The 23,367-nt window shown below is 40.7% G+C and overlaps 1 protein-coding gene across 12 annotated transcripts in view; it reads right to left on the reverse strand.

Annotated features, from left to right (window-relative positions):
* The window catches only part of syne2b (spectrin repeat containing, nuclear envelope 2b), a 437,867-nt gene that overhangs the window by 146,494 nt on the left and 268,006 nt on the right, over nucleotides 1-23,367 (reverse strand). For 11 of the 12 annotated variants that reach the window (XM_039741095.1, XM_039741096.1, XM_039741103.1 and 8 more), the window contains 9 exons: nucleotides 22,877-23,032; nucleotides 21,604-21,813; nucleotides 18,695-18,796; nucleotides 18,452-18,571; nucleotides 15,608-15,808; nucleotides 9,638-9,811; nucleotides 8,800-8,931; nucleotides 4,903-5,099; nucleotides 2,091-2,223 (listed from right to left, as the gene is read on the reverse strand). In XM_039741095.1, coding sequence (XP_039597029.1) covers nucleotides 2,091-2,223; nucleotides 4,903-5,099; nucleotides 8,800-8,931; nucleotides 9,638-9,811; nucleotides 15,608-15,808; nucleotides 18,452-18,571; nucleotides 18,695-18,796; nucleotides 21,604-21,813; nucleotides 22,877-23,032 — 1,425 coding nt within the window. The remainder of the gene's footprint in view (nucleotides 1-2,090; nucleotides 2,224-4,902; nucleotides 5,100-8,799; nucleotides 8,932-9,637; nucleotides 9,812-15,607; nucleotides 15,809-18,451; nucleotides 18,572-18,694; nucleotides 18,797-21,603; nucleotides 21,814-22,876; nucleotides 23,033-23,367) is intronic. The other variant, XM_039741099.1, reaches the window with a different exon arrangement.

The following is a 23,367-nucleotide window of genomic DNA, read 5'->3' on the forward strand; positions in this document are numbered from 1 at the left end:
ATTATGCTTAAAGATTAAAAATTATTAAAGCCTGCTTTCCTTTTGGCATATTTTCTCTATTTAAACCACCAGGAGCTGAGAGCCAAGTTCCTTTCCCAGCTAGATCAGTTAGGGTGGGAGCGAAAGTCCGCTACAAATATGGAAAACTGAAGTGACAGTCCTACTTGACAGAAGGTAGTCCTGGGTGCAGTGGCACTGAAACCGTGAACCGTATACATCCCTAAAGGTTGGTAAGTATTAAGAACAGGCAAACTAAAGTAGTGACTGACTAAAAAGAACCTGTGCATTTGATAAAGAGGATTTAGATTTTAAGGACAGCTCTTCCCAAAATCTTTCCCATGATAAAACGCCATGGAACTAACCATAGTATTCAGTTCTTGTTCTTTACTTAACATTTTTGTTTTTTTTTAACTTAGTAGTTTCCCAATAAAAAATCAAAGTCAATTTATAGACATTTATGTACATGGCTTTGAATAAAGGGGCTGGGAAATAAATAATGATAATCCAAAAATACAATATAACATTTAGTCTATTTAATTTAAATTGTAAAGCAGGTAAAAGGCTACAGTGCCTAAGTTTATATATAAAGAGAGGACATCTTCTAAGCCTCTAGGAGCAAATAGACATACAGTGTAGTTGGGAGAAAAAGATGAATAACTTCATGTTAATATGTTTGACCAATCACAAGTGAGTTTGTCTCCATACACCACAGACAGAAAGAGACAGGATGCTCGGCTCCATTTCCTCTTCATTTACATTAGACTCCATATTTTGTGAAGGGTTGCTGTATTTTCAAGTGACACATTCTTTACGGCTGCAAATTTCAACTGCATGATTTATGAGTCATATATACTGCACTTTACAAACACACTGAAAGCCAAAAAGCAAAAATATCGGTGATACAATAACCAAAAACAGTACAAACGTATGTGTCCAAGCAGAATTTTTATCTCCACTTTGTTCTGTCTACAAGACAGTTAGGGAATTTTGTTTTGTAAAGGGTCAAGGAAAAACCATAAATCAGAGATGTGAAAACCAGGAATTAAGCAGATGTGTTCATCTGAACAAGGTTGAAACAGAATCGTAATCGAGAATTCAGAAAAATAAGTCTTAAACCAGAAAAGCACTAAAGAAACGATCTAAAGAATCTGAAATATCTTTTTTTTTATGGTCACATCAATGACATCACAAGTGGAGCAACCTGGGACTCATCACCATGGTAACCACCTATACCATTGACAGAATAAGACGACGCCCACAAGAAAAACCAAACAGAGTCATGGAATAAAAGTAACAATAAATAACCTTCTTAGAAGACTTCGATCATAAAACAAATGTCCAAAATGAATTCCTTGGGGGTACTGAAACCCCCTCACCGATACATAAATTGGCCCAAACATTTGAAGGAGGCACTAGAAAAATTTAATAGAAAAACCAATCACTACACTTTTGAGTAGATGCTTATTTTTAATGTGACTAATCTGGCTAATTTCACAGCCCACCCTTTCTGCAGCCTATCAGAGCCCCCCAGGCCAGCTACAAGTGAAGACACAAGCCTCAGTGGCAGATCATGACATGCTACTCTACCTTGGCACACTTGTATTTTCATGCTTGCCTAACTAGAGGTATTCAGTTGCTACAACAGCAAGTCCATTAATAAAAAGATCTCAAGAGAAAAGAGCCGCACACTCAGAACAGTTGCAGCTGGTGGGTGTGTGTGAATAATTTCCAGTCTGTAATTTCCATTTAATTAGGCTTTGTTTCCTATAGCACCTTTCATGATTAGCGTCATCACAACGAGCTCACAAGACTAATAAGCATTAGAGGCACACCATTTTCTAAAAAGCATTTGGCATACTTGAGCCTATAAACCAGCGGCACAAGCTTTTACTCCCCATATAGAAAATTTAACTAAGCAGTTCATTTGGCCAGGTAAGCAGCTCCGAAACCAAAAAGCAGCAATAAGTGAGCTTTAACACAACTTTAAGCAAAATCAATAAAATCACATTTACAGACGACATTTCAACATGAAAGAAAGTGCACAGTGCCCCCTCTCTCCTGCACCATGACAGTTCATTTACTGTACGTACAAGAAACTGGGTGAGGTGCTCCCTGGCTGCATGTAGCTCCTGGGGGACACTCAGAGATTGTTGTTTCCAGCTCCGGATTCGCTCCATCGAAGACATCATCCAGTGGTTCAACAGGACAGAATCTGCACGGAAACTGCAGGAAAGAGCAAAACCACAACTGTGACCTTAAAAGAAGTGGAGGACTTGAGTGTTGAGGGGTGGCTTCATTTTTATGGTTTATCATCAAGGAATGAGTAATGTATCCTCTCTGTGCCTTGTCAGTAGAATATGTACTTGTCTGTAAATTGAATACCATGTGGACTTCTGCTTCATCTTTTCCCACTTCCATGTGGGATGATGTGCCTGATCAACTTTCGCCATACAGGTTGGTCCTGTACCACCTTGCCAGTCAAGCATTTTCCCTTCAGATCTTTTTCTAGTTTATCCATCCACCTCTGCTTTAGTCTCCCCCACTTTCTCTTTCCCAATACTTCAATTCCCATCACTCTTTTGCCCGCATTTTCATTGTTTGTACTCATCACTGGTACACTTTCTTAGATATCTCTCTCACTTTTGTTGTGTCTGTGATTGTCTCATTTTTAATTCTGTCCTTCCTCGTTACTTCCCATATTCATCTCAACGTTCTCAATTCTACCACAACCAGCTTCTTCTCCTTCACTCCTTTTACTGTCCGTGTGTCAGCTTTATACATCATTGCTGGTCTTAACACTGTCTTAAATACCTTGACTTTAACCTTCATCTTAATTCTTCAATCACAAAAATACTCCTGATACCTTCTTCCTTATACCTTCTTCCATACTGCACTTTAATGGGTTTTCTCTGCATCTAGTTTTCCCATCTTGGGCTACCACTGATCCTAGATATTTAAATGTATCCATTTTTCAGTAGTTCTACCTACTGGCTAACTTCTGACTCCTGCTCATCATTAAACCTGAAATATTCCATATCTTTCAAATGTATCTTCAATTCTCTATCCTCCAAAGCCTTTCTCCATTCTTCCAACTTCTTGTCCATTTCCTCCTCTCATGTTACACAACACAATGTCATCAACAAAAAACATTCACCAATGGGGATCAGTCTTTAATACACATCAATAATTAGATCAAAGAGGTAAGGACTTTGTATGTGCCAAGGTGGACAGACTGGCATCACGACCAGAAGTAGGGTGGTCCCTAACATAGACAGGAGGCCATAAATGAAGGTTATGCATGGACTGGCATCCCAGCAACCTTTCCTGGTCAGGATGATATAACAAAAGAGAACAGGGAAGGACTGCCTTTTGGAGACATGTAATCCCCCAGTACAGCAGGTGGCAGCATCCCTCAGGTAGAGCACCCATTTTTACATTTGCAAGGCACTTTGGGAATTGTAGTCCTGATGGACAGCCCTGTCAGGATTCGTGAGTGCTGCCAGAGGGAGCTTTTTAGGAGAGGACTCACACATGGTAAGGAGCTCCAGGCTAAACCGGAGGTGCTTCCAGGGTGTAATCATGTGGTAACAGAAGTACTGCTGGGCCTGGCATCTCTGGTGTAGACCTACTCTAACTAGGATCTCGCCTGTTACCCTGACACTACTGTAACCCGAGTCCTCACTCCTTCATGCATATCCTGGACAGTCGTTACACACTTCTCTGATATTCCTTTCTCTTTTATGCACCTCCATACCTCTTGACATGGCACGCTACCATAAGATTTCTCTAAATCAATAAACACCAAATCTAAATAAACACCATATGCAAACCTTTGTTTTCTTGAGGCTTTCTCTATGCAAAGACTGTATTAGTTGTTTCTCTCACTGGAATAAAACCAAACTGCTCCTCCCCTGTGGTGGTCTCTGTCCAAAGCATGGAAATTAAATACCATGCAGTGCAGATTTTAAAAACCCCTCACTTTTCTGGGTCATCTGCAAGCTTTACTGGATGCCGCAATACTGGCTCTTTTAACTGACTGTTGCTAGGCTGATGTGGAATGATATTGTCAAGACTTCCATTTATATTATTAAATGTCTATACTGCTTGATATAAAGATGTGGTTGTATCCATTAGCTGCTTAAAGATATCTTAAACATCTCCATACAATGATCTTATATCGCTAAACACACGTCTCATTTTGGGGTCGCTCATTTTAGCTATTTGAGTTTTCGCAATGCCTCAGAAGAAAAAGAGACAACTTTTAAGCATAAGACCAGAAAATAAGACATAGCCGAAATACATACAAGGATTGTAACCAGAAAATCAAGAATCATTTTCAACTGAACAAAAAATCAGTAAAAATTGAAATTAAAAAGGTACCAGCACAAGTCATTAACAAAAAGGGGATCAGAAGTTTACTAAACAATAAATAGGCTTAGCAAATATATCTACAAACTCAAACAGAAAATGGCAGAAAAAGCGACCCTTCATAATCAGCTCTGTGAAATGTGTTTGAGAAATGAAAAATGTTAAATAACAAGATGAAGAAAAATTAAAGAATGAAGCAACCTCACAACCTTGGCTTGCAGTTTAAAACGACAACGATAGCCCTTAATGTGAAAGCAGACAGGAAGCCTTTATGGGTGATTCCACTGAACTGACATTTCCATAAATTTTCTCCACTAACTCACTTATTGCCCCCCCATCATGCCATCTTTTCTTTCCTCCATAACTCTGGAGATAGTTTAAAAATCCCATGCGTAGTGTAGCTACAGATCATTCTGTGTCAGCTCCTAATGAGTCACTTCAGGCAGCAGGGACAATTTATGAGCATTACTTGAGGCAGCATCCATTTTTCCACCCCACGTACCCTGCACCCCTGCCTTCCATTAAAATGCTCACCTCGCCCACAGCTTCATAAGCATTTCTAAGCGCCGCTGTTCATCGCCCGTCCTGCTTGTCACCACCACCCATCTGTCCTCCAGCTCCTTGATTTGGGCCTCCAGGTCAAAGCAGTCCACAGCAGACAGTAATTTCCTCCCTTTAGCAAGAGTCTGCTGAAATCCACAGGAATTCTCTTCCAGGTCGGTTTCAATTTGCTGCCAGATGAAAAATGATAATTAGATTTGAGATGAACAGCTTAACCACTGTTGTAGGAGCAATGCCAACACCATAGTAACATCATCTTAACAACTAAACTTTTCAGTTCACCTTGAAGGCCCTGTTGAATGAGCAGTCTAAGAAGACTAGAAATAGTTGTGCACTGTCCACAGATAAACATTACCCCGATTGCTCTGTCCTTAATCTCGTAAAAATCATGGGCTTTCATATTGGTTTCTTATAAGGCTATACAGGGACAGCCACAAGGCCTCAGTTATCTAGGATCTGGTACCAGATAGGTGACTGGGCAGCATAAAGAATAAGTGACTGGCAACCTGGAAAGAGAGACTGCATCTTTGAAGAAATGAGGGTGGGTTATGCAAACTCACCCATACGGTGAGCATTACCTGCTCCCAGAATGGCAGCTACGTAGTTAGGACTTCACCTGAGCTTGATATCATCAGCGGCAATAGCCAAACTGGCATGAAGGGCAAAGATGATCTCAGCAATGATGAGTGTACATGTTCACTGACCCATGTGGGGTGAGACTGATGTTCCAAAAACGTTAGTGGCTCAGCCCATCCTGCTTATGACTTGTGCCAATTACATTTTTTGTTATGCCATTTAAAATCACAGCTGACACTGATTCCTTTATTTGTGTAATGCATTCACTCAAAATAACTTAGGCTGGGTTTATACTGCACGCGATGTGATGCATGCTGCAGCAGACGCTCCTGCTACGCAAGCGTTTTACTGTTTGTACTTGTGCGCATCCTTTACGTAAATCTGGAGGAATCCAGCAGGTGGCAGTGCGAGATATTGTCACAGTGAGAACAGGTTTTCTGTGTTGTGAATTGCCTGGAACACGCATTAAATTCCGATGACACCTTACCACAATATCTCTGAAAAGGATGTTTAATGATTAAATCCATCAATCCAGGGATGTATCCATTCCAGCAAGCATTGGGCACAAGGCTGAAACAATCCCTGGATGGGGCCTCAGATCATCGCAAGGTGAATACAAGCACACACATACACTGGAGTCACCAAATCTGCATATCTTTGGAAGGAAACCAGAGCACAGTGTGGAATCCAAGCATGGAATACCAGCGAAGTGACTCCCTGCAAGACAGCAGTGCTACCGCTCTGCTACCGTGTCACCCCCAAGTGTATAATTATTAACAGCATTCATTATTTAAATGAAATTAACGATTTATCTGTAAAATGTAACATACATAGTTTAATGCATTTCATCATGAAAGTGATATCAAGTATAAATCTAAAGATTCTAAATTTGCTCCTGCGGTGGGTTGGCACCCTGCCCGGGATTGGTTCCTGCCTTGTGCCCTGTGTTGGCTGAGATTGGCTCCAGCAGACACCCGTGACCCTGTGTTCGGATTCAGCGGGTTGGAAAATGGATGGATGGATGGATTCTAAATTTGCAGAGAATTGGAATATCATGCATTTAATGTGTTCTGTGTGGCGATCTATTGCTGCTTGCCGTATCGATTAAAAACTGGGATGACGATTACGACGGTCTGCTTTAATGATAAAGTAAACTATGAGGTTAAAGTGGACATTTTGAGATTAAAGCCAAAATTTCCACTTTAATCACAAAATACACATTTTCACCACGTCCTTAATTTTTTTCTCAGTGGCTCAAATACAGCGCTGTACATTATGTTGCTTTTGTGAAGTTGCAAAAAAAAAAAAAAGACAGCACAAAAGATGGTATGTGAGACTTTTAAAATGTATCGTGTTATTATGATCAGGAATATGCGACACTTGACTATAAATGTACCACGAATGTATCTGTATGTCGGCATTTTGCTTCACCACATTGAACCATTCATCAAACATTGAAGCACGCACATCGATCCCGTTGGATCGGCATAGAGGCTTTCTGTCACATGTATAGGGTGGTCCAGATCTAATTATGCAATTTTCATTACGCTATAACTTATTAAGTTTATTACATTGAAAACCACCCGAAAAATCCTGGACCATCGAGAAGTGTGCGAACTGACGACATGAAAAATCGTCTTTGCGCCGAACTGGAATCGTCCCTGCATAAATCAAAGTCATCCAGATGATCTGGATCTGCATAATTAGATCTGGACCACCCTGATAGTAAACAGAGACTCTGACATCACGTTCCGACTTTTAGCACATTGCGCCCCCCGACTTTTTGCTGGTATTGCAACTTGCGCACACGTCATGTTAATTTCTGAGGACCTGCTCAGAGGACGCGTCAAATGAACGCTGGGAACGCGTGGCAGCCATGATGCGGGCGCGTACATGTTCTGAGGGTGAAGTATAAACTATCCCTAACTCACATGACCACAATACAACTGCAATAATTGGGTTAGCTTCCACCTTGCACCCATTGCTGCTAGGGGAGGTTCTAAACTCAAGTTGCCCTAAACTACATTAGTTGGTTAGAGCATAGAGGGATGGGTGGACAATAAAATTCACTCTGCATTTATAAACTGAAGCCATAAACAGGTTAAATGATTTGCTTAGGGCCACAGCGCAACTCAGTATTTGAGGTAGACTACCAGTCTTGTGCTGTTCAGCTCAACACCTCAGTCACATTGCCTGTGATAGACGAATCTTACTTTAGACGTGTACGGCACTTCTCTGTAGTGCTCAGGAGGCAAGGCACTTTCATATTTATTTAAAAGGGGATCGCAATGGAGGAAGCGCAGTTGGACTACGTGTGGTGAAGCAAGTCTGACGAAGGGTGCTTTATTGTTAATTTATCTAATGGTTTTATTGATCCTAGCATAACCTGTCTGAAGCCGGAGTGAGGCACACAAGTGGAAGCATGAGCTGGTCTAATGAGATTATAACCAATAAAGCAGCAGCACAGCAATCAACAGGTGCCGGCTGGAGATGACTAAGTAATATGAAAGGGAGTGGGTCAGCACAAGAAATGAGGAGAAATGTGAAGCAATCCAATTAGATATCTGCATGTCCTTAAAGGAAGAAACTAACATAATAATGGACCACTTTACAGTTACAGTTTACATCATAGAGCCCAATGCTTATTTAGCATTTTATTAGATGTATTTTTGCTAGACATGATTGCTATGTGAACTTCAGTAAAAATAAAGTTCATTTGAGTGAAGATGTGAGAGGGGAACACTTTGGCACCTGCTGACTTGTTCTGCAAAGAATTCCTGTACAGACAGCTCATGAGAGTTTATCTATGCGGTGGTCGCATAATGTACATGAGTGTGACACAAGTACTAAATACCTCAATGATGACCTGTACTGTATTTGGAATCTTTTAAGAAGTAGCTGATAATTTAAAATGCCCTACTTACAGTTAAAAAAAAGACAAAGCTCTTATGTAACTGCATGGTTGTGATGCTACTGATAACAGGCCAGCAATTAATCACTAACATCAGATTATGGCAAACAAAGTCAATATAATAAGCATTTTTAACGTCTGTTTTCCCTTCCTTTCATGCTGTCTGTCTAATACCTTTCTTTATTTTCACTTAACTTAACTGCTTGGGGTTCAGAACTTTAAGTAGATTCTAATTAATGCCGCTGCACGTATCAAAATGGCAAAAGCCAAAAGCGCAGGAAGTTTTTAAATTTTAATGGTGTCAGAAGTGGGATAAGATATTGTACTTTGTATAATCTCTTGGGAATAGCCACATTTTGCCATGATTGTCTACAGCCCCAAACCTGATAAATGGCGAGTCTCTCCTTCAGTTTTTCATCCGATTCTTCCACCAGGCCTACAGATGGGATCCTGACCTCCAGATCTAGCAGATGCTTCAAGATCACTCCATAATTTTTGTCAAAGAGCTTCCAGGCCTGCAGAGGAAAAATATGGAAATAGATGTCTGTCAGCCACCTGAACCCATCTCTGTGGCCAGAATGCTTAATTATCGAACCTTAAGACGTCAGGACAATTTGAACATAAACACAGTAATGAGATGGTGGGGTGGGAAATTTAAAAAAGATACAAAAAATCATGATTAAAAAACTAAAAAGTGCCAACTAAATTGTATTTTGGCAGTGTATGCATTCTGCATTCAGTACAAGATTTGGGATTTTCTGTTTCAAACAATTAACGGATCGTTATCGTTGTGTGACAAAGCCGTTCATATTAGCTGCACACTGTGACTTGACAGCTGATCACTGACTCACGTAATGTGTGGTCACAAGCTCACCTCCATTTGCCTAATGTAGATGAACGCCCTGTCCAAATCAGGCTCTCCACCTCACTTTTGCCCCTTTGACTAATGTCTGTTGCTTTTATATCACATTTACTCACTGTTAGATCAATTTAATGTATATTCCTTTTGGCATCCTTAGACCCTCACATACACTTTGGACATGGTACATGTGTAAATGTCATACTGAAGTGTATGTGGGCATCTCTAGCTCACTTGTTTGGGAGGATAAAAGACGTTCTGTAAATGTATTTATGACCAGTGAATCCCACAAAGAAATTGTAATTTCAGCTGACATTCATTTCCACTCTTCTAACAATTGTCACATTTCAGAGGTGTTTTACTTGTAGTGCGCCTTGCAGTTGGATCCCATGCTGATGCGACTGCTCCAGGAGAGTGGCAGCATTTTGTGCCAGATCCGTCCAGGACTTTCCATACTTCATGGCCAAGCGTGGAGACACTTTGTGCGTGAAGTTTTCCAGTGTACTAAGGCGGTGACTGAGACTACAGAAGAAGCTCTATGGCAGAAAGAGAGACAGAAGGGGTGTCAAATGCAGCAATGGAAAACGGTCATGTTTAGGACAGGAGAGTCCATTAATTCTCAGACAATTCAAGGGAAGTTGTTCAGCAATGCAATGTCTGCTTTTAGCCCCTTCAGATGAATTATTGGGAAAGAACGAAGGGCAAAAAGCTGGTAATAAAACTGAAAGACATGGAAAATTGGGGCTGGTAGAACTGGGTTCCCAGGCTTCAACCAGTTTCCTTAGCACAAGCCACCCCTAATGACTGTTTTACTTTTGTCTTGAAAACTTTAAAGGTAATGCAGAGAAAGGAATTGCAGAGAAAGGTAAGGACTGAAAGAAGATAAGTAGGTAGGAGAGGAATGACAAAACAAATTCCACCCATTTTCCAAGCTAGTTTAATGCAATGCCATCGTAGCCCAGAATTGTTGGGAATCGACTGGGACTCCACTCCTAGTTTTTGGTTTATTTTATGTCTCTCACCACACTTTTTTGGCTGCCATTTTGCCTTGGCCCCTCCTGTCTTTGGCTGTTGGTGGACATCATCTGTTGTGTAGCAATCACACGACTGGGGGCAAACAATGAGAAGGTGAGAGGAGGAGGACTTCTGACATTTTTCTGCTTCCCTATCATAACTGGGTTGCTAAAAGCAAGGGAAGCAAAATGTGACAGTCATGGCAGACAGATCACACTTCCATTTTGATTTTGCTGCCACAAATAGTAATGGAAAACTCTTTGTGGCTATAAAACAGATTAGAAAAATAAAGAAAAAACTATTTCAAAGGCTGGTTTGAAATGTATATTAGTAAAAGACAATTATAGAACGACACATTGGAAATGTGATGAAAGTGATTCGTCTTTAAAGTACTGCAAACAAGAACAGCTTATATGGGTGTCAAATCTGACCGTTTTTGGCTCGTTGTTCTACTCAGTGTTTCCAAGTCTAGGATAACAATTATGTTAACTGAACAGTGATTTTCAGAGTCATCTAAAATAATTGTTTTCATTTTTACAGTTTTCTAGATCAGTAAAAAAAATTGGCAGGCTTTGTGGATCGTTATTTCCAACCGTAACAAAATGTGTTTACTGCCGAAAGGTAAGAACTGACAGAAATCCAGACTAATGTGAAATAACTGTTTTGTATGTTCTAATGTCTTAAAACAAAAGTGGCAAATTTTGGTACCCTTCAAATTTTTCTACTTTAAACTTTTTAAGTTATCTATTAGAAAAGTTAGAAAGTTTTTCTACATGCAAAAGAACCACAGACACATGAAATAAATTACCAAGAAGTGTGGTAGATAGTAACATTAATCAATGAAATTCGCACAGTAAGTTTGGTGTGTTCGCCGGTGATCTTGTTTGCCAAATATTTTCCTGGAAATTTGCGGCACGGCTGGTTTAGATTAATTTTTTTTAAAAGCATCCTATGATACTTTGCGTGGTCAGAGTGACATCACCAAGCTGTAGTAGTCAATATTGAATGGGACAGCCCCCCCGAGTATATAATGCTGATCCTAGCAGTGGGCTAAAAATGAGTAGAAGTCTTGTGAATACAACACAAAATTAGCATGAAGAAGGAAACTGAAAATCTTAAAGGTAATGTCTTTTTTTTATGGATTTGTATGTTAACTGTATGTACTACGTAAGCCTGCCCCTTTAATAGTACACACATTATCCAGAGTGCTATGTAGCTGATGCAAACATGAAGAAGTGAAGAATCTACAAGCGTTATTGTTGGGCTGCTGTTAGCCATGGCAATGAGTGTGCAAAATCGTCAGTAATTAATAAACTGTACTTTTCAGTTCAAGAGAGGTGAGTGCCTGCTGTCAAGTCTGTGAGGGGCAAGCCTTAGTGAATTCATACTCCCGTCTGTCGCTGTCTGCAAGAACTATTGCTGTTCTGATATTTAATTCTGTTAGTTTGATCTCATTGGCTCCAGCAGACCCCCGTGACCCTGTAGTTTGGATATAGCGGATTGGATAATGGAGGGATGGATGGATGAATGGATAGCTCATGGTGGCAAGATGGTAGCAACTGCTGCCTCACAGCTCAAGTCACATTTTTGGCCACAATAACCGGTCCAGTATGGTTGGCAGATGTTTCCCTAGTCCTAAGAAACACTTAAAAGACCATTATAAGTCATTCAAAACTAGTTCAGTTACTCCTTCTCCATTGATTTTAACTCATTTTCGTAACTTCACTGAGGATCCTGAAAATTTTTTGAACTTGAGGTAAAGCGAACTTAGTAGAAAGAAGGTCTCTAGGGACCTGTAAAATGCGACTTGATGTTATTTTAATAAAATTAGATAGACAGGATTGGAGAGCTTGTTGAGCTGAATGGCCTGTTTGTTTCAAAATTTTTTTGTAAAGTTCTAATATTTTAATCTTGAAAAGCTAATTTAGAGCAATTGGAAGGCCCAGATTCAAATCAAGGATCCCAGCCGGTGGCAAAAATCTTTTAACATGAAAGCTTTGGTATAGCCCTTACAGTTCAAATGTGTTCCGAAAGGGGGCCGGTGTCTTGTACTAATGAAAACACCGCTGACATCTTCCTGAGGAAGGACTGACACCAACTGTTCAGCAAAGATACTGCCTGCTTTTATTGAGAGCCAAGCACAAACAATGCTGGAAATAAACCAGCAGGGCAACTACGTGAGTGTGGTTACTTGCACGAGGACTCTGTCCCTGGCATGGCCGTTCTTATAGGGAAATGTGACTGGACTCGTAAAATTTTTTTAAGGAATACAACTGCCTGTGTTGCAGCAAATAGCTTAAAGTAGGTAGCAGTGGAGTGTATTGGGGATAAAAATTTAGTGTTTTTCAGTTTAATAGATAGTATTGAACTTGTTTTGTTTTAGGATAATTTAGATAAAATGTAGCCTTTTTGGCATAATGATGAGAGAGATGAAGGATATAGGCATCCCACTGGCCCTTGCTAAGGAATTCAAGCTGACATCTATTTAACTGAAATATCTAATACAAATAGAATAATATTCTGCACAAGAACACATTATTAATGGATTATTAAAGAAAAGTAGGAAATCGCTGATAGTAATTGTAACATCTAGTCTACAACCATTTTTCTCAAGGCACCTACACAATAACAAACAGTTTACACTGAAATACACAAATAAAATGTCAGGACAGTATGGAAATGAACAAGCCAAGTAGCAACAAGCTGTTTTACAACAGGGTAAGACTGCAGCAAGCATGGCATGTTATTCATAACATAAAGGGCGAACAATTTGGGAAAATTATACTTATAAGAGAATAAGAAGATGGCCAAGAGGTCTGATACACGCTAGGGTGGCATGGTGGTGCAGTGGGTAACGCTGCTGCCAAGTAGTTAGGAGACCTGGGTTCACTTCCTGGGTCCTCCCTGCGTGGAGTTTGCATGTTCTCCCCGTGTCTGCGTGGGTTTCCTCCGGGTATTCCGGCTTACTCCCACAGTCCAAAGACATGTAGGTTAGGTGCATTGGCGATTCTAGACTGTCCCGAGTGTGTGCTTGGTGTGTGGGTGTGTGTGTGTGTGTGCCCCGTGGTGGGCTGGTGCCCTGCCTGCAGTTTGATTCCTGCCTTGCAGACCCCTGTGACCCTGTAGTTAGAATATAGCGGGTTGGAAAATGGGTGGATGGATGATACACGCTATGTTATGTAAATGTGATTGCTACAAAGCGCATGGATTTCCCACATCCAATACAAATAGGACTCGAGAGCCTCAAGTGAATTGCCCCGACTGCACTGCTGTGTCCAGTAGCACCCCATTGACATTAAAAGAATAAAAATCAATGATTTAAAAGTCAGATGTAATTGTAATAACACAAAAGTTGCAAAGCTTGACTGTTAGAGGAGATGCAAACTTAAATGATAAAATATGCAAACCCTCCAGGAAACAACACTATACACTATACATACAAAAGGTGATAATACTGCTGACATCTTGTTAATTAAGTTGAGAAACAGCAGCAAACAATAAAGAAAAACATCAAACATATAAATCACAATGAGAAAATGTACCAAATTAACTTTTTGACCCTCATGTAATTCTGCTTCATGCATTATTCAGGTATTATGAGAATCTTATACAACAGAAAAAGCTACAAACGCATCCACAAACATGTAAACCACAATAGCAGAAGTACAATTTAATAACGTATGAGTGCTATTTTGGATGGATTGGCAGCCCGACAAGGACGGTGGCAGGTTCCTTTCCATGGCGGGAGGCCATAATGGAAGTATAAGAATGATTGAGTGTCCCAACCAGGATGGCTGCCAGTTCCTTGCCAGGAAAGGGAGGCCTGCTTGGCAGGACAGAAGGTGGCTGCTCTCAGGAGTTACGTTTTACCCCCTGTGCACACAATGGTAGCCTCCCACTGGTTGTACTCCCATATTGATACCCGCAGGACAGGCTGGGATTTGCATTCTCATGAAACAAGCCTGTTGGAGATCTTGGGTGCCACCAGGGGGAGCTGCAAGGAATTGTTATACCCTCTTTGAAGGGCTTCCGCCTGACCCAGAAGTGCTTCCAGCGAGCAATGTACTCCCAGGTCTGCCATAAAAGAAGCCGAGTTTCCTGCATGAGCAGTAAGAGTCGGGAGGAGAGTGGATGAGACTACGTGGGAGGTGTGGAAGTAGACAAGAGAACATATTGTGTTATACTGTTGAGAAGTAGGATTTGTGAAGGTATTGTAAAATAAAAAAATCTTCTATTTGAAACCAGGACGTGTCGTTTAGTGTGTCTTAGCGTTTAAGGACTAAGTGGTGACCCTGCTGGTCATAAACATCATATTGCTTGACAGAAATAGCATTGATTTAGAAGCCAAAATTGGAAAATCCAGCAAAGCTGGAAACTACTGGAAGTACAAAAAAAAAAAGCATCCAATCAGCAGAAGAAAAAGTTACAAACCCAAGCAATATTTAGTGATCGTGAAATTGCCTAACTAATAAATATGACTTGAACTTTGTACAGGTAGGCCGAGAAAGGTGCATTGGTTTGTTGAGCAAAAGAAAAAAACAACTTGATCTCTAGTTTCCTTCTGTTATTTATTATCTTTGTAATAAAACAGTTTTTGTCATTTTGTCCTCCTAGAAAGGATTTGGTTTTGACATCTGCTCTGCTTCTGTCCTGGAGTGTAAGTTGTGAAACAACAGCCAAAGGTTATCTTCTGTTTTTCAACATGGACTGCACTTAACGTTTTTGCTTTTCTTTTTTGCAGATGTGTGCTGATGCTGCCTTTTGCTGACTCCCATTAGGTCAGATACTGTATATAGTGTCATAAATAATGCAGTCTGTCTTCACCAGACGTTCGGTTTTATTGCTGTATTCGTTGATGACATTAGACATTAAATGTGGATGGTATACAACAGTAAACAGACACTGCAAATGAAGATGATTACAATGAGGAATGATTTCTTCATCTGCACACACACCGTACATACACACACATTTTTGCTTGCTGTTTTTATTGTGTGATTCTGTTATTTTATTATTTTCTGATATGATATGCATTTCGCTGACGCTCATACTAAATCTTAACAGGCTAATAAAATTCTTTTCAGGGTTCTGGATGGACAAAATGAACAAGAGAATAAAAATGTACAGAGACAGAGGAAAATACAAAAATGAAAGGCAAAAAGAAAAAACAATAAAGAGAAGATGAAAAGTGAACAAAATATGTAAATGGATGAGCAACACTAATGAAAGAAGGGAGGAGAAAGTAATAAGAGAAAGAAGGGAAGAAAGAAGGAGAGGACCAGAGCCTACCACTTTACCCTAGGGGAGTCATTTCTCACCTTGTGTTTTTTCAAATGGGTCTTCAATGCAGCCTGACTTGGCACTGTTAACCGCTGACTGGGCACCAGCTTGGCACGGCCCACTTCTACTAAGTCAGCCAGACCGTTTAACAGCCTCTCATACTGGTTCTCCACAGCAAGGCTCTCTTTCAGTTCTCCCTTCTTCGCTCTCAAAGTGATACACGTATGGTCCAATGCATCCTAAGCAGGTAAAGCAGACAGAAGGGGTCAAATAGTCAAAAAAATGATGGAGGTGTGCTCCACAGCAGTCTGATTAATGCTAGTTTGGCCAGAAGACATGGCTAATTTTTTTGAGCAAGCATCCTGTATGAGAAAGGCGGAAACACAGTTGTGGACAACAAGTGAGGAAATATGAGTTTGCATTAAAATATATTTGACACCACCACTAGTGCAGTAATGGTGGGAGTGCAGAGATTTGTTAGCAGGAGTAGCAGGCTATAATGGTACCCCGAGCACCATGCTATCTAGATATAATGATAACCAGAGCTGAAGCAGATGATCAAATATGTTCTTTTTTTACTGTGAGCACTGCATAAACACTGAGATGGTAAGGCACATAACAGAACTAACAAAACATGACCAGACAGCTAGTTAAAGTCATCATCAAAACCATTATCATGGTAAAAAGAAACATAGCAAAAACTAAGTTGGATCATTGCCCCTAACTCACACTGATATTTGTCTTTTGACGTTTTGTCTCCAGTTCAGTACTCGATAACAGACTGGTGAAGGGCACCATTTTAAAAAGGCAGAGAGAGGTGACCTCTGTGTCATACGATCAGCAAAAAAGAACAGCAACAGTACACATTATTACCGTGGCAATGCAGTGAATGACACAAATAGCAGTGATCATACCAAATAACATGGCGTTGTCAGAATAATAAAAAACAAAAACAAATGTAGAGAAATTCCAAAAATGGCACAAATCGACTCACAGATGTAGAAAACATGGATTTATAACAATAGCCTGCCATATTATTGTACCCTGTTTAGACCACACAGCAATGGGTTGCACACCTCACCAACTGGCTCTTCCTCGTGTATGGAGTGCCATCTAGTGGCTCCAACACTGAAAACAGACAATCTCTGAACCATATGGCAGAGGCCAATGTGAGACTTACAGAGCATAAGTACATTACCAGGAACCTTGGATGTACTTCCTGCGGAGAGACAGCCACCAAGTGGCCCCAGTGACCAATGAAGGATGTTGAACCTCACACTCCTGGTTCTTTACTTCGGCAGGAAAGTCTTACAATATCCATCACATTAAGTACAAAACATTAAAGACTTACTATTCATGGAGGATGGGAGAGCCTTCTAATGGAGTATAATTAAAAGTAAAGGTCATTTTTGATTTCTACCACTTCAGTATTTCAGAATAGAAATCTTGTGTTCCCAGCACCAAACTGATGGATTCCAGGCTTGCACCCCTAATTAGTGCTTTAGGGTTTTTATCTTTTGGTAGCTGTTTAGCAATTCCCTTGTTAAAATACATTTTTCAGATTTAGCCCTGTTGACCTCACACCAAGACTAAATGGTGCAGAGGCACTTCACTTGGGTGGTGGGTGAGAGACGTCTGGAAGAAGATGCCATGAACCAACATAGTCTAGGACAGGGGTGTCGAACTCCAGGCCTGGAGGGCTGCAGTGGCTGCAGGTTTTCATTCAAACCCTTTTCCTAATCAGTGATCAGTTTTCACTGCTAATTTACTTTTTCCCCATCACTTTAATAGGCCTTTTAGAAGAGTTCAGTCCTCTGAATTGATTCCTTTCTTCATTAAATGACAGCCAAACAGAAATGAGATGTGAAACAAGCCAATAGATGACCAGCTAAACTGGGATTTCAAACTCTGCCCAATCGCTTAATGAGAGGCTGATTCTTGCTGTTAATTAAGTCCGTTATTTAATTCCATGGCTTGTTGCTGCTCTCATTTTGCCTCAGCAGACATTTGCAAAACTGTTGATTTTTCTGTTTTTTCTAAGAACACTGCCAAAATGTGTTGGTGACCTGAAAGATCAACCTTACTGAGACCTTCACCTTTTCTTTATTTTAGGTATTGTGTGAGGGCACAGGTGAGCTGGTCATGTGGCGGCTCATTTTGTATCTCATTATTGTTTGGCTGCTAATTAAGGAAGAAAAGTCAACCAAAGGGCCTGAGTCAAGTTAAATAAAACTGAGGCAAAATAAGTTAATTAGCAGCAAAAACTGGTCACTAATGAAGAAGATGGTTAGAATGAAAACCTGCAGCCACTGCGGCCCTCCAGGACTGGAGTTCGACACCCAAGGTGTCACAGTAAGATGTAAACAAAATATGTCCTTTTAAAATATTCCAGATATACCTCATCTGACCAAATATTTAAAGTCCTTGTAGTCAAAACCCCAGATTTCATATATAGATTGCCAGCTATTTAATAGAAAGACATAAATAATTACTAAAAAAACAGGAACAATAACAATTAAAAGGGAAAAAAAGAAGAAAATGTAGAGACAAGCAGTGCTCAAGCTAAGCCTTGACTATTATGGGGGTTCTCAACTCTTTACTGGTAAAAGCGTGTCACTTATCTTCCTGTAAGCTCCACTGCGACTTGCCACCATGGCACAATGCTGTGCCTGTTCTTCAGAGTTGTGATATTCCATGGCTTCCAAAATTTACAATAAACGAAATGAAGCCTAAACCATGGGTAGAAGTCCAATGCACACACACACATACACACAGATTTTAAAGGAGTATGCTCTGCTACCTCCAAAAGTAAAATTTTGGGGATTCAAAAAGTTGAAGAAGAAGATGGCCACCACAGGGTGAACCCATGACTGCTTCATTACCTCCAGTTTGTAGATCTCATGCATGGCAGACACAGGCAGAAGCTGACTCTCTCCATTCTCTAGCAAGGCCATCACCTGCCTCTCCTGCTGTTCTAATGCAGACTGCAAGTGCTCAACTGCCTGAGGAGAAAGTGATACAAGAGAATGAGACCCTAAAAGAAATAAACAATTTGACACATAGGGTTGAGGGTTGCCGCCGCCCCCCAACACACACACCAGCTCCAAGGGGGTCATGTTAATTACCTCGAGTTGTTCAGCAAGGCCTTGCTCACAGACTTCATTTAGTTTGTGTTGTACAAGCGACTTGCAATCAAACAAGGAAGCATGCACTTGGCTTATCTCACTCTGTGGATGTAAAGTACAAAGCTGAAATTAGATTTCTGACCTTACAGAACGTGCAGCAGGCTTTTCACGTTGAGTATTCTATGTAAACAGAAGCAAATACAGAGCGTGAAGATGGGTGGTGCTGGTGCGGACATTGTTCCAATTATGAGTGTCAGGGTGCTTTATAAACACAGAATATACAACACAACAAGATATGTTAGTGTTGAGTACAAAGTGAACGACACAACCATGTTTTATTGTGGATGAGGAAATACGAGTGTGTATATGTGGACAACAAACAATTAGACTTTGGGATAGACGGCCAGCTGTTCAATCCGGCTGCGACATCCCAGAGCAAGAAGAATGGAGGAAGGCAGGCTTTTCTGGATGCTGCCTCCCCCGGGACACTAGGTGGCAGCTCCCCTGGATGGCAACAGTTCCCCGGATTCCCTCAGGGCATCCTGGGACATGGAGTCCATTTCCTCAGCCCTGCTGGGGGCCGTGGGTGCTGCCAGGGGGAGCTCACAAAGAACCTGGGGATTTATATTATTACTACATGCTGGAAGTAATTCAGGGTCACGAGGATGGAAGCCCGCAGTACTTCCGGGATATTTGAGAAATGAGGATGTGGCATTGACCCGGAAGAAGAGAAGGAGTACTTCCGGGTCATGGACTATTTAAAGAACTGGTCACGACCCAGCAAGGAGAGCCAGAGTTGGGAGGTTGGGTGACTAAGCTGCTGGGAGTGGAGGATTGTTTATTGTATTGTGATTATTGATTATTATTGGAGAATTGTGGAGTGTGCGGTGCTTTGTGCACTAGATTTGAAGAAAAATATTAAAGAAATATTCTTGGTGCTTTTAAACAGATGTCCTGGACGTCTATCTGGTGGGTTTAACGGGGCAACAGCGTCTCTAGAGTCCACAACTTATACAAAGATTGATGTTTACACAATATAAGGAACTGCAGTGTAATGCTGAAACTGAATTCCGTATATACTCGCGTTTAAGTTCTAATCACGCATAAGTCGGGACTTGATTTTACCGTATAATTTCTGGTATTTTATAATGTCGGTCATATAAGTCGAATGCAGAAAACTCACGCTATTGGTCCAAGAGATTATGATATGTTAACGCCCACCTAAGAGAGTAACCACAGAGCACACTGCCTTTTTTTTCTATGTATTGTGCCAACATGACCACACGGTAATACCTGAACTATTCCGAAGCGACAATTGCACTGTTTTGTGTTTTTTGTATCTCACACCTTCATACACCTTTATCTACGATGGAGCGTTCAATTAGAAGAAAATATGAAGCTGGCTTTAAATTAAAAGTCGTTGAAGTGGGAAAATAGCTAGGGAACTGCACTACTGCAACAAAATTCAATTCATAATTCAAGATTGGAGGAGACAAGAAGATGTAAAAAAAAAAAAAAAATGTAAGGGTCGCATTTTTGAACGGGCATAGACCGACCTGACTTATACGTGAGTATGTACGGCATGTGTCTGTGATCAATGTGAATTAAGGTTACATCCTCACTGCTATGTTTTCATTTAAAAACTGCTTTTAATCTAAAACAGCCTTTGTCCACACCATCACATCCTTTTTACAATGGTATCTCCATCCACACTAATGTGACTGAAAATACACCGGGTGTAGACTTTTGTCTACAATGGGCAAACATGCATTAAAAGGGGCTGCCTCTGTCCACTGGGTGGTCAGAGACGGGAGGAGATAATCAAGACAATGTGGGAGGTGTAGAAAGTGAAACTTATTGCTTGTTGTGTGCTCTAGAAGAAAGGAAACTGAAACCTGTGGAGGTATTTTCGGAAATAAATGCCTTTTAATTTAACTCTGGATTGTGTTGTGAAGTTGTGTCTGGGGATTTCGGGTGCTGCAAAGCCCCCTTCAAGTCATAATGTGTACGTCAGTGCTAGAAACAGAATGTCACATGCATTGCCATTTTACTGTGGATGTTAAATTAAAATACATCGCCATATCAATATCAGATTTATAATAATGAGTCAGTGGGGATGATGAACTTAACATACTGTACATAGTTAAAAAGGAAAAGACAGAGGAATGAAAACACGATGCCTAAAATAAAAAAAAAACTTCTAATATACATTAGTGGCAGTCGTGATAACAGAATAAAACATATACTTTAATATAAGTGTGGATAATAACCTCAAATATTTATCTGTATCATTGTACACTAAATGATGAGCTACATAAAAGTCGCTGTGTTTAAGCCACATGCATCCATCCAATTTCTGATTTCGATTATCCAGAGCAAGTTTACGAGCGAACTGAAGCCCATTATGTGCAAGGCAGGAACAATTCCTGGACAGAAAGCCAGACCATCGTAGTGATGTGGGTAACTTATTATGTGACATACTGATAAAATGAAATATAAAAATGGAGTGTACAATACTGTATATATAATCTTGCGAAAGTATGTGACACAATAAACATGTGCAATGTGTGACTGTGGACAACAGACTGAAGTGCCCTTTCGTGTCAGTTTGTTAAATTTAAAACACTGCAGACCCTAATTTGTCAGTTTGGCTTACACAATGAGATGCACAGTTGTGTGTCAGCAAAGGGAACAAAATTAAATATATAAACCCCACTGTGTTAGTGCCCACACCATACCCATACCCTAAAGTGGCAAGTCAAAGTGTGTCATTGTGTTAAATAAATTGCCAGTGCTGACAACAGAAGACAAAATTCCACTTTGTTAGTCCAGAGGGTAAATTCAAATACAGTACTTGCAGCCCAGCTGTGGCCTCCGCACACTCACACACACAAGCAGACACAATTCACCTGGTGCTCTGACATCTGCTGGAGACGTTCCTGTAGCAGCATGTTTCTGGAGGACACGGCAGAACGCAGCAGACTGGTGCACATCTGCAAGGAAGCCACACAGTCCGAGATGAGGGGGCCCAGTTCCTTCATTAGCCCCTCACACTTTACAACAGGATCCCTCAAGTTGTCGAGTTCCTGGTGCATTTCACTTAGATCTGAAGAGAACTTCTACAAAAATTACAAAATTGGATCAGTCGGAGCTTTTGAATTTTCCTCACCCACTGATGCTTTTAGTTAAGGGCCTATAGAATTAGATGAAGAAATTTCAACATTGTCCATCACATCCCCGATTCCTCTACTTTACAAGTCTGTGTAAAATGAGATTTTGAGGTCATGAGATGTTATCCTTACTTGAAAGAGTGAATTGGGAGAATCAATCATCAAGTGCAGCTACATGAATCAAATGCCTTTAAATCAGAAAAGCCCCCTTACACTACGACGTAATCTGTGTTCTCCTGGGTCAGCCGGGTAGCTTTGCACTCACATTCACTACAATACATTGAGATTTGTGAGAGGGGTAAGACAGCATGCAGGCCAAAAAACTGAAATCCCACCCCGGTTGGCATGTCTAGAACATTATGAGACTTGCACCAGGACACAATATGGGGTCTGAATGTAAGCTGTCATTTCAGAAAGCAAATTGACTCAATTATTTTCTGTTTATTATTCCATGCAGGCTATTAATACTAAGCATACATTTGTCAGAGGCACACAGGATTAACTATACAAAAAAAAAAAGAATACAATTTTAAGAGGAGGTCAAGTCCTTTTGTAAGTTCATGGACTAATGTTATAGTGCAGCAGTATATTTTATACCCTGTCAATAATGGACATAAGAATCTGCAGGGTATACAGGTAGATGATTCAGTAGAGCATTTATCCAATCACACAACCTAGATCTACAGTACATTACTTGGTAAGAAGGCTCATTTGGATCTCCATCATGAACATTTCCACTATGGCTCAGTTGACGTCAGTAATGTTACCCTTCAGCTCCACTTTTACCATTGTCAGTATGAGGTGAGAATCCAATTGATATGGATTTCTCTTCACTAGTCTGTTTTATCAGCCATTTGACCGATTGATCAGCCTGCTTTGGGTCACATGTTTTCACTTTCACATTGTATATGCACTGACCCTCCAGTTCTGTTCATCATTCCTCTCCGAAGCCCACACTACCACTATGAAGGGTTAGCTTCAGGTCTCCTGTCTCCCTGCTCCTTTGACATACCTCTAGTTCCCTCAGATGTTGTTCTGCAGCCCCTCTAGACAACTCTGAGGTCCACCATAGCATGTCTTCAGGGCGGCCTAGGCTCAGATGGACCCCTCCTAAGACATGGTGCAGCTTCTGTTCCAGTCTGGTGATGTCTTCTGTCGGAGGGCTTGCCTAAATCAGGACAATGATGAACAGGAGCCATTAGTAAACACAGCATAGAGCATTAACTTTAAAACAGGAGTGGTCCAGAAGTTTGACAGATGTAACAGTACACAACATGGTGGCCCCAGACAGGCAGGCAGAATGCAAGAAAAGGCTGGTAAAGGTGTCCTTTCAAAGAGAAAACCATAAGAGTAAGAGCTCTAAAGAACCTTCTAGACATGGAGAAGGTAAGAAGATGTCCTGAAAACTAGAAGTTGCAATGTGGGACCAGGCCCAGCAGGGACACTGTGCGATTAAAAACTGGGGAGTATTTTTAGACCCTTTTGTGCTCTGCTCTTACCAGG

Source organism: Polypterus senegalus, chromosome 18, assembly GCF_016835505.1.
Source record: "Polypterus senegalus isolate Bchr_013 chromosome 18, ASM1683550v1, whole genome shotgun sequence".
Classification (NCBI taxonomy): domain Eukaryota; kingdom Metazoa; phylum Chordata; class Cladistia; order Polypteriformes; family Polypteridae; genus Polypterus; species Polypterus senegalus.